This window comes from Bactrocera dorsalis, chromosome 2 (assembly GCF_023373825.1).
Source record: "Bactrocera dorsalis isolate Fly_Bdor chromosome 2, ASM2337382v1, whole genome shotgun sequence".
Lineage (NCBI taxonomy): Eukaryota > Metazoa > Arthropoda > Insecta > Diptera > Tephritidae > Bactrocera > Bactrocera dorsalis.
In genome coordinates this window covers 43,249,392-43,265,458 of record NC_064304.1, presented here as the reverse complement: position 1 = coordinate 43,265,458, position 16,067 = coordinate 43,249,392, and the positions used below count along the sequence as shown (strand labels likewise).

The 16,067-nt window shown below is 34.3% G+C and overlaps 1 protein-coding gene across 12 annotated transcripts in view; it reads right to left on the bottom strand.

Moving 5' to 3' along the window:
- Positions 1-8,653: 8,653 nt before the first annotated feature.
- The window catches only part of LOC105233453 (RYamide receptor), a 349,078-nt gene continuing 341,664 nt past the window's right edge, over positions 8,654-16,067 (bottom strand). For 5 of the 12 annotated variants that reach the window (XM_049448421.1, XM_049448422.1, XM_049448423.1 and 2 more), the window contains 3 exons: positions 15,678-15,982; positions 12,005-12,096; positions 8,654-9,345 (listed from right to left, as the gene is read on the bottom strand). In XM_049448421.1, the coding sequence (XP_049304378.1) occupies positions 9,293-9,345; positions 12,005-12,096; positions 15,678-15,982 (450 nt within the window). In that variant the 3' untranslated portion in view covers positions 8,654-9,292. Of the gene's footprint in view, positions 9,346-12,004; positions 12,097-15,376; positions 15,444-15,677; positions 15,983-16,067 lie in introns of all 12 variants that reach the window. The other 7 variants (XR_007421727.1, XR_007421728.1, XR_007421729.1 and 4 more) reach the window with 7 other exon arrangements.

The window sequence follows — 16,067 nt, the reverse complement described above, 5'->3', positions numbered from 1 at the left end:
AGAGGTTAAAACCAACAGAAAGAGTTTGGAAAAACTCATATTGAGTTGTAAGTCGAAACTGGAGAGAAGTGCAATTGGTTCCAGAAACAGAATTTCCTTAGAAAGGCATCTGCATATGCTTTGCAAAATAATTCAAGAAAAAATGTGTTATTGTACTGAAAAAATCTCTCCTTCAGTAGCTTAACCTTAACTTGTGCACCTCTGGGTAAATTTCGCAAGCAACCTCATGCTTATAAGATGCCTGAGAAGTGAGAGGGCCAATTTTTGGAATTAGAAAATAAAAACGGTTACTGAATCAGTTGATTGTCAATTGAAGACGTTAATCGGGAATAGCTACACGCATTGAAGTCTATTCCAGAAATTGACTTTAACAACAGTGTCGAGGATTGGGAAAATAGTTGGTAAATATATATTAGGTTGTCAAAAAAGTCTTGCGGTATTTTCGCTAGTTGGCGCTGAAAGCGCGTAGTTCTAGTTTTATTCGTCTCATCGGGTCATGCTATAACTTTTGGAAAGCTCATTTCATGCACTAACACGTGTTTGATTGATTGTCGTTTCTTTTAAGTCGTTCGTGAGTTATAGCGTCGCAAACATGGAGCAAAATAAAGAGAAAATACGGCATATTTTACAGTACTACTACGATAAAGGCAAAAATGCATCTCAAGCCGCCAATAAAATTTGTGCAGTTTATGGACCCGATACAGTCTCCATTTCCACCGCACAACGATGGTTTCAACGTTTTCGTTCTGGTGTAGAGGTGGTCGAAGATGCGCCACGCTCCGGAAGGCCTGGAGCCTTGGAGTTTTGTAGAATAAATTAAGAATTTCATAATTATGAACAAAGTAATTCTATTTTTTTCTCATAGTAGTTTTGCCTACAGTGATTCTTGAATTCTCTGTGGATGAAACCTAAAAAACAGATTTCTATTCTAGAAGACATTTTCTGTACAAATCAAACTAGCTGCATTTTTTTAAATTGTTTTTAAAATTTACTAAAAATTTTGAACGGTTTTGGCCTGCCCGAATTTGGTGATATCGTAATATTAAAACACTGGTAGGTAATTGTATAAAGAACTATATAAAGAACCTGTCAAAAAAACTTGATAATAAAGGTGTAAAGGTGTAATGATTTTAACGATCTTCTTATTTCAAGTGAAATCAATAGATTGTGTGAACGATAACTTAAGTTTTTTTTAATATTTTTTATATAGTACAGCGATATTTCCTATGGAAAAAATGCTTTGTAGCGTGGCCATATTGAATAAACTAAATTAAATCTTATTTTATAAATATTATTGCTTCCAGTAGAATGCTCTGATATCCTGAAACGTTATAAGTTTGATTCCATCACAGAATCTAAGAGCTGTGGTGTACAATTTTGTGTTAGGTGGGCTCGCATTTTCCCTCTTTATACGAACATCTCACCTGTCGGATCTGTCTATCTGTCTCTCTGTTTGCACAACGGTTAGCTTCAGATAAACTTTTTATATCATCTATTCCTTGGTATCCAATAAGGATACGTATAAAATTTCTGCTGAAATTAATCGTCCTTACTATTTAAAGCATGTGTTGGCTTAAAACTTTACAACACCAACAATAATGTGACACGCCACCATATTTACTTTGGTACGCTCCATCCACTTCACAATCAATTTGTTGTATTCACTATGAGTTTGAATATTTAAAGTGATTTGAAAGCATTGCCCTTTTAGTTGCGCAAGAATGATTGTGAAATGGTTTCTATATGGGATGGGGAGCCACATTTATTAGTGCCCCGTTGAGAAATATTTTGTCCTGGTTAAGGTGTGCATTGTAAGTAAATATTTCCATGACGTATGGAGCGAGTAATATTGCTCGAAACACATTTATATGCGGTGAATTCTTTGTTTTGTATATATTTAATATATTTCATCAATATGTCTGTGCGGCACACGATTTTTAACCCTAAACTGATGTGCTTCTTATGCCTTCGTGGTTACTCAAATCCATTCGAAGTTTCTAACACCAAGTAAGTTATTCTCGTTTAAATGAGAAATTATTTGGAGTTTTACAATATGAGAGGAAAAACCATTACAACAAACTCTCCATTTCCTTCCTGCCGGTAATTACTAAAAATGCATTTTGACTTTGGACAAAACATCAATGACTGAAGAAGAACAAAACGTTTAAATAATTTTAACCAAAAAATGATATTCTTGGGTTTTGTAACTATATTGACTCTTTATATTCGAAACACTTCCCACGATCCCTTAATTAAATTTTAATGTTTCCAAATTGTATTTTATTTCGTCCAGCATCGGAATTTTACTGCGCGTGTTCAACAAATTTTTCACCTTTCTATTGAGTTGTACATAATTGTTGATTGAAAGTTTTTCTAATAAGATTATTTTATACATTTTCTATTAATATTTAACCTAAATAAAGTCATTAATATTGTATTTAACTGTAAGTCTAGTCATCCCCCCTGGCACAGAATAGTACTTAAAAATGCTGCAGTTTAGCAGCACTTTAACTAAATTATTTGTGAACGGTTGTGTTGAAGACCGTAACACCGAATTTCAAAACTTCAACCAAAACGCAGTTGGGTGAAAACCCGTAATAGAGACTTATATTATTCGCCCTCGTGTAGCCCACATCACATGACGGTGCCGATATCACATTTCATTAATCTTTACTCTGCACTTGCTTTATTTATTCATTCAATCTTTTTGTGTGTGAGCATTGGAGAGTGTAAACAAATGATGTGTGGGTGTACTGAATGACCCTGTAGAAAACTGTATCACTTGTGAATGAATCTGATTCTAGTTCCGTGGGGATAGTAATATTGATATGAAGTAACTAGAACAAGTAAGGAGGGTTAAATCTGGATGTAACCGAATATTTTCATATACTCGCAACATATTTTATCTCCATAAGATTAAAGTATTATCTGAGAAATATATCAGCCAATTTTCTATAAAACATCTCACCGAGTAGGTGATATTTTCAGTATAAAGTTAGTCAAGGGCACTGTGTATTCATATTCGGTATGTTTTTATATGAAAAGTGAAACGCCATTATAAAATTTCAGCTATTCCTCTGGCGTTTCTCCTTATGGAATTAATATCTACAGTTTAAATGCATGTCACCTACCTTTTCGCTGAAAAGTACTAGTCGAATTAATAAATAACTTATGTTGTAAGAATTTATAATCAGTTGAAACGAAGGTTTTAAATTAATCTACTTTTTCCTGCACAGCATTATTATACATATTCGGCTAATAAAATACAAGTATGTATGTATAGAGGCTTTTGTATATTTATAAGTAAGCTTCATGTCTCGATAGTCCTTTTTATTGCTAGGCTTTGCTAACTCAAGTGGAAACTTGTTGAAAATTATCCACAATTTCGAAAGCTTTTGACTTTTGATGTGAGTTCGCGTGTCCACATACAAACATACATACTTACAATGGCACTTATGTTTGTATATGAGCACAATATATGAAAAATTTCCAAGTAATTTTGCAGTACTTTTCATATTCTTATTACGCGCTACGCGCTTTCCGAAGGCGTATATATGTATATACATATCGTAGTATTAAAACCTCCTTCCTTTTCTAGTTCGATACAAAAAAGTGATTCTTAAAGCTTAAGTTGACAAACATTGACTTCAAAGAAGAAATGTACGAAGATTGAAAAGTGTAAATTACTTTTGTTTTAATTTATTCTATGCATATGTATGTGCATTTATACATATTTGTATGTATAGGAAAATATGTACGAAACGAAAAATTATTGGTAAATTAAAATAGCTATTCTCAGTACAATGACATAGAAAGTATTGGAAAAGTAGCTTAGAAAAGTTTAACTATGAATTGCTCACGATTTGATGAACTTTAAACATCAAATGATTTCGAAAACTTAGAGAATATAAGTGGCGCCAACCGCGAAAACCTTGAATAAGTTAGAGATGTCCAGCTTCTGTTAGAAATAGTTTTACGTCAACCAGCAGCTCGGCGACCTTTGTGCTAGTTTTATAATAATATTTATCTAGTTTTATTGTAAAAACCCCTCAAATTAAAAAGAGTTTGGGAAGTGACATCAATATTAAGAATATGTTTAAACGATCCTCAATGACCATTTGTTTAAAATGTGCTTGAAACATCAAAACTTCCGTCATTAGAACATGGGTAGTTCTTAGCAAAAATATTTTTATATTACGGATGATGCTTTTATCATGCTAAAGAAAGCGAATTGCAAAAAAAATAAAATGTAAAAGTAATGTATATTACGTACTTGTTATTATTTATTCGGAGAATAGTTGAAATCCAAATACAGTATAAACTCGGTAACCGCAACCCTTGATTCTTGCAACACTATAAAACATAGCATTGTAACCTTTATAGATGCAATTACTCAAACATATTGACCTCAATAACTGCATCTTTATATCTAAATATGTTTTGGATCAGTTATTGTTTTGTCGTTTTCTTCTTATGGCATTTTTTGTTATGTGTTCACAAACTGATCGCTATTTTACCGTTGCTCTGTCGACTTTGCTGTTTGTGTGTGTGTTAAAAACAATTGTCAACAAATGACTTTCATTATCAGTTTATTTTGCAACACGCCATTTTTTTATGTGTAAAAGTCATGGTGGTCACAAAAAAATTAATAAAACTAACAATTAAAGAAAAAACTAAAATTTTGAATAAACTTGAAAGTGGTGTATCGACAAAAGCTCTTTGTATTGATTATAAAGTTCACAAGTCGATAAAAACGAGAATAAAGAATAAAAAAGCTGGTATACTTAAATATGCCACAAATATGGAGCTGGGCCAGGAAACCCTTAAAATCTTGTAAATACCCAAGAATGGAAAAAGCTCTCTATAAGTGGTTTTCGAAACAAAGGAGTGAAAATGTGCCTATATCCATCGATATCATCAAAGCAAAAGCTCGCAAGCTTCATGAGAAAATAAAAGAAAAGACAGGATGTTTTCATGCAAGTAAAGTTTGGGTGTCTAATTTCAAGAAGCGACATGAAAATTTGTGGAGAGAAGCTTTCCAATAAGATAGCGGCCCTCGATCTATTTGTAATACGTTTTAGAAATAAAATCAAGGAGCTTGATCTTTCTGCAGAACAAATTTATAATGCTGACGAGTACGGATTTTTTTCAGGCAGATACCAGATAAAACGTTGGTGAGCTTCAAGGAATCATCTGCTTCTGTTCGGAAAGTTAGTAAGGAGAGAATAACATTTCTCGCATGTACAAATGCTTCGGCTACACACAAAGTTAAGCTCTTTGTCATTGGAAAAACAAAAAACCCCAGAGCATTCAAAAATTTTCAAAAAATTCCCGTTGTCTACAAGACTAACAAGAGCTCGTGGATGACTTATTTGTTTTTCGAAGACTGGCTTCATCATACCCTTGTTCCTGAGGTGAAAAATATGAAATGTATTGAATTTTTGTTTAAAATTTATTTGTATTTTTTTGGATTGTTATAGGTACAAGAATTTCTAGAATTCAAGGGACTTCCCTAAAAAGCCCTATTGGTCTTGGATAGCGCCTCGTGTCATCCTAAAGACAATCAGATGAAAAGTGATGATGGAATGATAACCGTTATGTGTATTCCACCTAACTGAACTACGATTCTCCAACCAATGGACCAATACCAAAACGTTATTAACTTAACAAAAGTCTATTACAAAACAAGAAAAAACGTTAACTTCGGTTGCAGCGAAGCTAAATACCCTTCACAGGTGCATTTCTGTTAGTAACTATGTGTTCAGTTTGTATGAAAGCTATATGCTATAGCAATCCGATCTGAACAATTTCTTCGGATATTACATTGTTGGCTTAAAAAATAATCTATACCAAATTTCGTGAATATATCTCGTCAAATGTGAAAGTTTTCCATACAAGAACTTGATTCCGATCGTTCAGTTTGTATGGCAGCTATATGTTATAGTGGTCAGATATCGGCAGTTCCGACAAATGAGCAGCTTCTTGAAGAGAAAATGACGTTTGCAAAATTGCAAAAAGATATCTTAAAAACTGAGGGACTAGTTCGTGTATATACAGACAGACGGACAGACAGACGGACATGGCTAAATCGACTCAGCTCAACATACTGATCATTTATATATATACTTTATAGGGTCTCCGACCCTTCCTTCTGGGTGTTACAAACATCGTGACAAACTTAATATACCCTGTTCAGGGTATAAAAAGTCTTTTGGCGCATTTAATAGGGAATAAAACCACTCATCTGGAAGAAAAATAAAGGAATTCAACTTAAAACATGCTATCTGTTTTCTTGCAAGTTCATGGGAAAAAGTGTTAGCAAGCTCGAATCGCAAGTGCTGGAATATGTTAATGAAACGAGATATTGAGTGGAGTAAAGAGGACGATATTCCTCTCAGTATTCTAAAACGAGAAATTGAAAAAGAACGCGCAATCCTTGCATCAATGCTCCAAGAACTTGCACCAAATGATTCGTTCACAAATGAATGGATGCACGAAAGTGTTACTTATCAAGAAGTGGATAAAGAAGCCGTAGAAATTGAAAATTCTGATGATAGCGAAGCGGATGTTATTTCACCTCCTAAAATAAAAGGATCAGTTGTTATGCAATCTTTTAACACATGCATTCAGTGGGCTGAGGAAATCGATATTCCAATAAAAGACATTATATTTCTGAACAAGCTCCGTGAAAGAGCTATAATAAAAACCTTTAATAAGAAGAAAGTGCAGACAACCATACCAGATATGTTTAAAAAATAAAAATTTTTAATAAAAAAATAAGTTTTCTATATCGCTGGGTGCAACAACCTCAATAAGTGCAACTACCTAGATTTCTATTAGTTGCGATTACCGAGTTCGTACTGTACCCTCACTGGAAAAAAGTTCGGGCAAATAGTGCATTCGCGAACTCTCATATTAAAATGGTCAAAGTCCAAGCATAGCTTTCAAGGCGTTCGAGTGCCTGTTGAATTTATATCAATATCTACAATATTTTAAACTAAGTATTAAGTATGAATAAAAAGTCTGGATCGTTTTGATCTATCACCCTAAAATTTAAAATTAATATTTTGTTGAGTTTGCATGATACATTGATTTTAGCGAAGATATTACAATAAAAAGAAATACTAAAATTTTGCCAAAATCTGAAAGTATTGCCTCGTCTTTCTTGAGAGAAGTCCAACTCAGCTTTCTTTACTTCTTATAATTACATCTCAAATATCGATGAAATGGAATATCAATGGAAGAGAAATTTTTGTACAGAGCATTCATATTAACTGTAACATACTTACGTATATTTATCAATGTTTCTCACACACTGATCGCTCAAAATGGGGAAACATCTGCTGGAAGAACAAAGTTTAAATTTTTGTCTGATTTAATAAGTTCTAAGCATCAAGTCACAGGATGATGTCCAGGTTATGGCGTCCACATTTTGGAATACGCATGAAGTTATTTTCATCGGCTCTTTTGAAACGAAAAACCATCACCGGACTGGAATTGAACTATATCATTTATACCTTGAGAGTTTGAGCCAAAAGTAAAAATGAAAATTTCTACGTTTTTCGAAATTAGTTTTCAAAATCGAAATATTTGTATACGAAGTTCGAAATTAAGCTTATTTTAAACATCATTATTACTTGTAGTGTTTACGTTCCGTTCGTTTTTTATATTCAAATATTCAAAAGAATAAAAACTTTTTTATTTTGAAAAAACACTAGGCTGATTTATAAAATATTATTATCTTTGAAAATATTGGTGATCATGAAAATGTTCTCCCTTCTCATAATGTTTTAACCAAATGGTCAAGCATTAACTATTTGGAGTATCAAAGATATATGAACTTTACTAATAATGACGTTTTATGAGATGAATTTCGAACTTTGAAAGCAAAATTCTCGTTTTGAAGGCTAACTTCGAACACCTGTTATTACTTTCTCACGAAAAACATGGTGTACCATTTCTAGAAACAAAATGGTTCTGTCGTATATTCGTATAATGTGTTATCATATACTATTTAAAGTTATGTTTAAACGTTGAAATCTCGAAAAAAATGCTATGGCATCAAGACAATTCACTGTGCCACAAATCGATTAAAATAAATTAAATTGTTTCCGCATCCGGCGGAACTCGGCGCCAGCGAAATTTTCATATGCTCAGACGTCAAGAAAGCTTAACGAAAAATAATTTAACGACAAAGAATAGGTAAGCGACGAATGCGAGGCAAGTTTTTATGCCAAAAATCTGCCTGCCTGCCTGGTCACTCTGAGTATTCCATAAATAAAACACATTTATTTGGTTTCACTTTACATTTATTAGGTAATATTCAAAATTGACTAAATCATTACTTCATAATTTTATGCTTTGGTAAGGTTTACATTTAATACGTCACTTAATTATTTACAAAGATTTAGATTTCGATAAGGTTGTCGTATACATATTTGCTTATAAAAGTAAGTATACTTGGATATATATTTACATACATTTCGTTTTACATACGTAAGCAACAGTACAGTTATTTCTTGTCATTTCAACACCACACTTATTTGGTAGGTAACATATGTATCTAAATTTGAAAATTTTGGTTTTCAAAAGACTAGCAAATATGTGTTTGAAAATTGTTGTCTGCTTGCAAAGTAACTGCAGGTAAGCCTTGAAAAAAAAAACATAGCAAATCGAAGAGAGCCTTAAAGCGTAAACATTTTTCAAGCACACATACATACTCGTTTACACTCATATTAATATCGTTTAACGAACTTACATAAATACGCTTAAGTGTGTGTAAATGCGTTTAGATTTGGTTTACGAAAAGCACAAACGCCCTCAGGATATCCTTTGGTAAAATTTCATTTTCTGCTTAACGGTAATAGCAGCGCAGGTAACTTAAAAGCTAAGCTGTGCCTTTGCTGTTATGTTAGATAACGGTTTTTGCGCATGAATTCTTTTTTTTGACTATCTAAAATTGTTCCTGTTTCAGGTTTGTCTACGCACACACTTGCTTATATGTTAATGTTACAAAAAAGCACACATTTGTTTGTGTGTATTTGTAAGCACGTGTGTGTTTTGAATTGCAAAATTAAATTGTAAATCTGCTTACAGTTTTCCATATGCCGCTAAACTGCCTGCCACGCATTTGTGACTGAGCCTAGCCTCTCCGTGTGCGTATATATGTATGAATACATGTGTGTGTGTGTGTGTTCTGATTCAAAATTTCCATCACACATAGTGCCTTGTATTAATGGGCGGCTGAAGCTCCTCTCTCGTGGGCGGTGTGGCAACATGCGGCTGGCTACATCTATGGGGCTGGCACTACCGCAACACTGTGGCCTCCGCACATGAAAATTGACTCTACAATGAAAATACAATACGGTAAATGTAAGTGGTGCGTTTAAACTTCGAAAACATGTCAAAAGTTTTGCGTTGGCGAAAACTTAGAATACTAATATTAAACCACCTAGTTTAGATAAGTGTGTGGTAGTTAAATGTGGCATGTAGGCGTCAGATTCATATATGAATATTGTATGTGTGTGGGCGTGTGCGTAAAATGTGTCAAATCCAAAGCCAGCTGTTAAATTCCTAATAAAAACTTTGCTAGTACTACCTGTGAGTTATTTTAGAGCCGCCCAGCTACTTTTATTTCTAACAAATTTCGTATTGCATACTTTTAGGCAGCGTATGTGATTTTGGCATATGATTCCCTGTAGGAAAACGGTCAGAGGCAATATTTCGATATACATATTGTATAACAAAAAATCGATATTTTATGCATAATTTTAAAAAGACGTTTGCGAGATGCTTTTCTCTGTATTCGCTTTAAGTTTCAAATTCAAAAAGAGGAATTTCTAAAACGCTGAGATGAAGAGTTAAATAAGTTTTTTAGTTTTAGCACAACTCCAACCATTACTCCTCCCATTATGTGAGAGATGGTATGCCTCTTTGATAAGAGGACTTTTTCCAAATAATAATTATGTAATTTAAAAATCAGTCCTTATTGCCTCAAATAAAATTTTTAGCATATCCTTATCCTTGATTAATGATTTCTTCGCTTCACACCTACGACCTGAATTTTTAAGGGGTTAGTTGAGTGACTTATGCCTCGTTAATGCAGAAATTTACAACGGATAAAATTTTAATTTTCAAAATGGGCCGTCCTCCTGAGTTTTCTTCTCTTTCTTATTCTTTCGTGACCAAATAGGGCTGTTCAGCTTTCGCAAGGATGAAGTCTAAACTTCTTAAATATCAAACCTTCAGTAATCCAGGCTAGGATTAGCCGGAATTGAAATTAGTGGTTTCGAGAGATTTGTGATAGACTCAAGGCTCTTTGTCTATAAATAAAAGGTTTGCCCATCTTAAGGAATTAGTTTTGGTATAATAGAAAAGCGATCTATAACTATACAAATGTACTACCGGAATCTCTGCCGCAGGAATTAGTCTAAATACTTAAATCAGTGTAACCTTCTGCACATGATATTTCATATCAGATGTTACAAGCCTTTACCACTTACTTACTTCGAATTAAGTTAGTGTTTTTATACTATTGTTAAGCTCATCACATCATCATATGAAAAGTTCGGTGCTGACAACATCTTAAAATCTACAAAAATTTTCCTAAAATTTTTCTTTTGAAGCCTCCACGAGTTAATTTGTAAGCCAAGAAGGGAGTTTTCAATTGGCGCTGTAATATACCTGAATTTTTCATTTTATACCCTATACATAAGTAGTTAGACAAACTGAAATATTTTTTTCAAAAATTAAAGAAATCGCTCGATCACGCACAATTAATCCAAGGTCATATTCAATTTATTAATTGGGATTATGTAATCGTATAAACGTGTTATTACTGCCAAAATCAGGTATCCGACAAATTAAGAACTTACAAGAAATATTTTTAAATTATTAAGCCCACGGGCTAAATTGCGACCGATAAAAGGAGATCTATGAGGAATTAAATACAAGTTTTTCTTTTCCCAATAGAGAATAATGACTAATCGTTCTGTGGTCGACAGTTCATATCTACAAATTCACCGGCGTATCAAAGAGTGATATATGAACAGGAGCTATTAAAAGGTAGTTTCAGAACTATCGTATTGTATACTCAAAAGGTAGCTTCAAGACGAAATTGTAGACATAACAGAAGGAGTTAAGTGCATAAAGCTTCTAATGATCGACAAGAGGTCTGCACATAGATGGCTGGAAACACAATTCCTCTTAGCTGTCCTAGATCATTCAGCTTCTTCAGGGGTTGTTTAAAGCAATGGACCACAAAAAAACACCTCAGGTCTTATATCACCAAGCTGTGGCTGACCACAATATTACTTTGGGGAAGTGTTGATGGTGGACAGATCAAAAAGCTTCTACTTCTAAGCAAAAGGAAACTTAGTAAAAATGTAGGGGTTATTACAGACCCACCTTTGGATAATTGAAAAAGTGCAGAGCATTCGCGAAGGATGATGAGACGCCGAAACATTATTAATATGAATGCTCAGTCTTCAGCCGGATGAGACGGCATACATTTAATGACCGCCAATGCTCCAACTGAAGAGACATTGAGCAGCTGAAGTGAAAAAAATCAGATTTCTTACCAAAATTCTAGACAAGGTTTAATTTGTTTGGCGCAATGGCTTAAGTGCGGTTTGGCGCTCATGTGTCCATATTTGGTAGTGGCCTGCAATAATTACGCCTAGTTAATAATCTATGATGGAGTTTCTAATACACTTTCCAAGACACCAGAAATATTCCGGTTCGTGTTGGCCCTCTTTAATCGACATGAAATGGTGTGCACGAGACTTCCAACCCCTATTTAAAACTCATTAGTATTATTGTTTTAACTAATTTCTAACCAAAACTTTTACTTTAAAAATAAAACTCTTGCGAATATAACAATAAAAAAGTTGTGGACGCTCCTAAAGTTGTCACACATTACTATTTACTATATTTGTTAGAGTGTTGTGTAATTTTGGTTTAAAGTCCCTAAAGCTTTAATTTATTCCGATGGTTATATACTTACCATTTGCATAGAATTCGTTCGGAGTTTTTTCCGGGTGCTTATGTATGTGGTTGATGTGTTTACTCGCTGCAAGTGGAATGTGTCGTCCGTGCCTATATTAGGTAAAAAATATAAAAGTATTAGAAAAACATTTTTGTTAAAATCGGATAATATGCAAAACGTTGATGAGTTGAACTGAATTGCTCAACCAAATTGAACCACTTGCATTTCACACACATAATATGCCCAAACTAACGGGTGTGCAGTGTAACAGATCACTAATATTATAATTCCCATTTATAATAATTTTAAAGGTTAAAGGTTAAGGAGTGGAAGAGGAGCATGCAGCATTGTAAAAAATAATTGTCTTCTAATTTTGTTAAGAGGATTTAAAATTTTCCCAAGCATGCAAAATCCAATAATTTATAGTATCGAGCAATAAATTTGTAGTGAATCAAATATAATAAATCAAAAACATACATAAAACTCGAAAACTAAAAAAAAGACTTCCAAGTTGTGTTTAAAAAAATATCCAATGCACGGTCGAAGTCATTTAAGTAAGCTTTGTAAGTTAATAAAATTTGAAGAGTATAAAAAGCTGTTAGCATTTCGTAAGCAAATCAAATTTAAATTAAAATTTTTGTAAACAAATTTAGGAAATCAACTGAATATAATGTATCTAAATATTCATCAAACGAAGAATATTCTAAATATTCATCGAAAATTCCTTGCAATTCCATTCTTTATATCCTAGCGCCAATTTGACTAATTTTTATGTACCTAAAAGACGTCGACACATTTGTCTATAACCTCTTGGGCCGTCAAAAACTGTACGTATTAGGTTTTCCCTTCCGCTCTTTGTTCTTTATTCAACGCTTAAAAAAAGTGTTACAGTGATCGGATATATCGCAAATATACGCCGTTTCGTTCGAATATCTGCTTCTATCTAGACGGCAACTTCTTATTACACCCCCCGTAGAAGCCTCATCCTTATATTGAGTTCACCTCTACACCACCAAGGGCGTTCGCCATGGACAGGAACAGGTAATAATAATAACTTGGCGCTATGTCCGGGCTATATGGTGGATGCGATAATGCCTCACATCAGAGCTCCGTAGCTTCTGACGAGTCATCAACGAAGTGTGTAGTCTGTTGGCCTATTCTGGACGCTTCTGGTCGATCGCCTGCTTCAAGCGGTCCAGTTGTTCGCAGTAGATGATAGAATTAAGCGTCTGGCCATATGGGAGCAGCTCATAGTGGATGATTCCCTTCCAATCCCACCAAACACACAGCAAAACCTTCCTGGCCGTCAATCCCGGCTTGGCCACTGTTTGGGACGACTCACCGGCCTTCGACCACGACCGTTTTCGCTTGATATTGTCGTATGTGATCCATTTTTCGTGGCCAGTCACCACCCGCTTTAAAAATGGGTCAAGTTTGATCCGTTTCAGCAGCATATCGCAGGCGTTCGGTCCAGAAGGTTTTTTTGGCGTCAAATCATGCGGCACCCAAACTTCAAGCTTTTTTGTGTATGCAGTCTTCTTTAGATGGTTTAAAATGGTTTGGTGACTAACTCCCATATTCTGGGAGATGTCAAGAGATGCCACATCCCGGTCTAACTTGATGTTTATGAATGAATGATGATGAAACCATTCCTCCGCAGTTCGAAGTGATAGAGTATCTTCTCTGGAGCGGATTTGCCTTAACGAAGGAAAACTTTAAAATAGCGCGAATTTCGGCGTTAGTGAACTCCATGTTTACACGTCTATAACTGTTAAACGTAATATCCAAACTAATCATGCATAGTGTCGTTTTGTAGGTTATGTCAAGACCTTTCAAAGATGTATAGTATTGCCAGATACGAGCTCTGTAGCGCTTTATTCATACATAGCCGCAAAATTCAAAAGACAAAAAGGCGGAAGGGAGATATTTGACAACCTAATATAAATCGAAAAGGAATTTATGGAACAAAAATAAGTGGATATAATATATCTATAACTTAACGATTGGTCCAAGAAGAGGTACTTTTTTCAATAGTCTTTTTTTTTTGACAGATCGCACTAAAGTCGTGTCAAGCTGCCATGTTCTTTTTGTTCAATATTGTTTGGCATTTCATCATGGAAAGACTTACGCCTGAAAAACTTCATTCAACTTTATTAGTAAAATTTACGCTTTGTAAAGAATGTATTTCGTGTCCTTCGTTCTACTTATGGTCAACAATCGGACCACCCATCTTGAGACCCAGCATTTATTACTGGATCTTCTGATCTCGGCGAAATTTGGTTTCAACAAAACGGCACCACATCTCAGACATCACATCAATCAATTGGTTTATTGAGAGAAAACTTCGGTGAGGGGATATATAAAGTCTAAAGGCTATCCCGCTTCGATTCAAGTCCTGGAGCAAAATATTACGTATGTCATTCGCCAATTACCAGTCGAAATGATCGAACGTGTCTTCGAAAATTGGATTCAAAGAACATTTGAAAGCGATAAGCCACAGAAAATAAATGCCAAAATATGTTCTTTCGAATAATAATAAAAATTCCTCATTAAATGTGAAGCTTCTGTGCTTTTTCTTTAATCGAGGAGGGAACCTCGAAATGGCTCACTCTTTGTAATTTAATAGAAAAGCCAAATCTTACTTAAATATTTTTCATTTTATTAAAGGGTTTCATTTTTAATTATCTGTAGCCAATGAAACTCATTCAAAACTGCTGCAAAAGGTATTTACAAAACCTCGAAAGCATTATTTCTCTTCCACATGTTGAGCAGATAATAGAAATTATTCTCGAATAATATTAATAAATTTGCTAACAATAGAACTATTCTCTGAAACGCGCATGTGTGTTTGTGTAAGAGCATAAATTCATTTTTCAATTCAATTAAATTTTCAGACTCAGAGTCAAGCATGCAGTGATATGAAATGTAAAAGAATGAAATTTTTAATAAATGTATATGGAAGAATTCCCATGAGTATTTGTATTTTGTTTTGTAGAAATAAAAATTAATTAATAGTGAATAGAACATGAATGAGTTTAAGCGATAAATGAACACGTAGCTAATGCAGAAAACTAATACAATATATGATTATTGAATATTTGGCTCTAGTTTTGCATAGCATTTATTTTTGGGAACCAATATCGGTCGATTCCATCGTGTTCAAATATCTTAAGTTAAATAATAATATAGTACCCCTAAACATTTGGTCAACTGCATCACCTAAATTACTAAAGACTCCGAAAATGGCCAATATTCAACTATTTTGAGTTTTCTAAATCATATAACTACATTTATAGCATTTCAAAGTAATCATAGTCAAATGTTTATCATGAGTGATTTTCGATTTATCGCGCGCAAACCCTAAACCTATTAGTAATTTTAAAAGCTTACCAAATATGCCAAGCCTGCAACGACATAACCAGTTATAAATTTCTGAACATGCCGTCCAGTAACGTCACTGGAAACATAGAAAAAATAAAGTTCCAAAAAAGTCAAAATGAAAAAAGTGATACTAAAAACACAAAACATGCAATGGCACTGTGATAAAAAGTGATGTTAAATTTCCATGAATTTCTAACGAAATTGAGCCACAATAAACCGACAAACAATTTTGAGAAAAAATGTTAAGAGTACAGCAAGAAAAGTTAAGAAAAGACAGTAAAGAACAGAAAAGACCAGAATCGGGTGGCACCTAATGCGTATTTTAGGTTTCCTCAACAGACCTCCACCATTACCAGCATTGAATTTGAAGGTCATCTCACCGGTAGCATCGTAATTTCGCTCGCCACGATTCTGCAAGTAACGACGCAGGCAACAACAACGTCGCAAACCTGGCACACGATAAATAATCTGCAGGAAACCACCGCGAAAACGCGCATTCATATAGCAGTAGATGATCGGATTGTAGCAACTATGCGACATGGCCAGCCAGTGGAATGCAAACCAGAAGTATGGCAACGGCTCCCAGATTTTGAAGGCATCATCGTTGAGTAGAATCTGCAAAGACAGTCAATATTTAATAACGGCATAGAGTGTACCTGTTTTCCTTTTTAGAATCGCGCACATTTCAGCGCTATTTAAG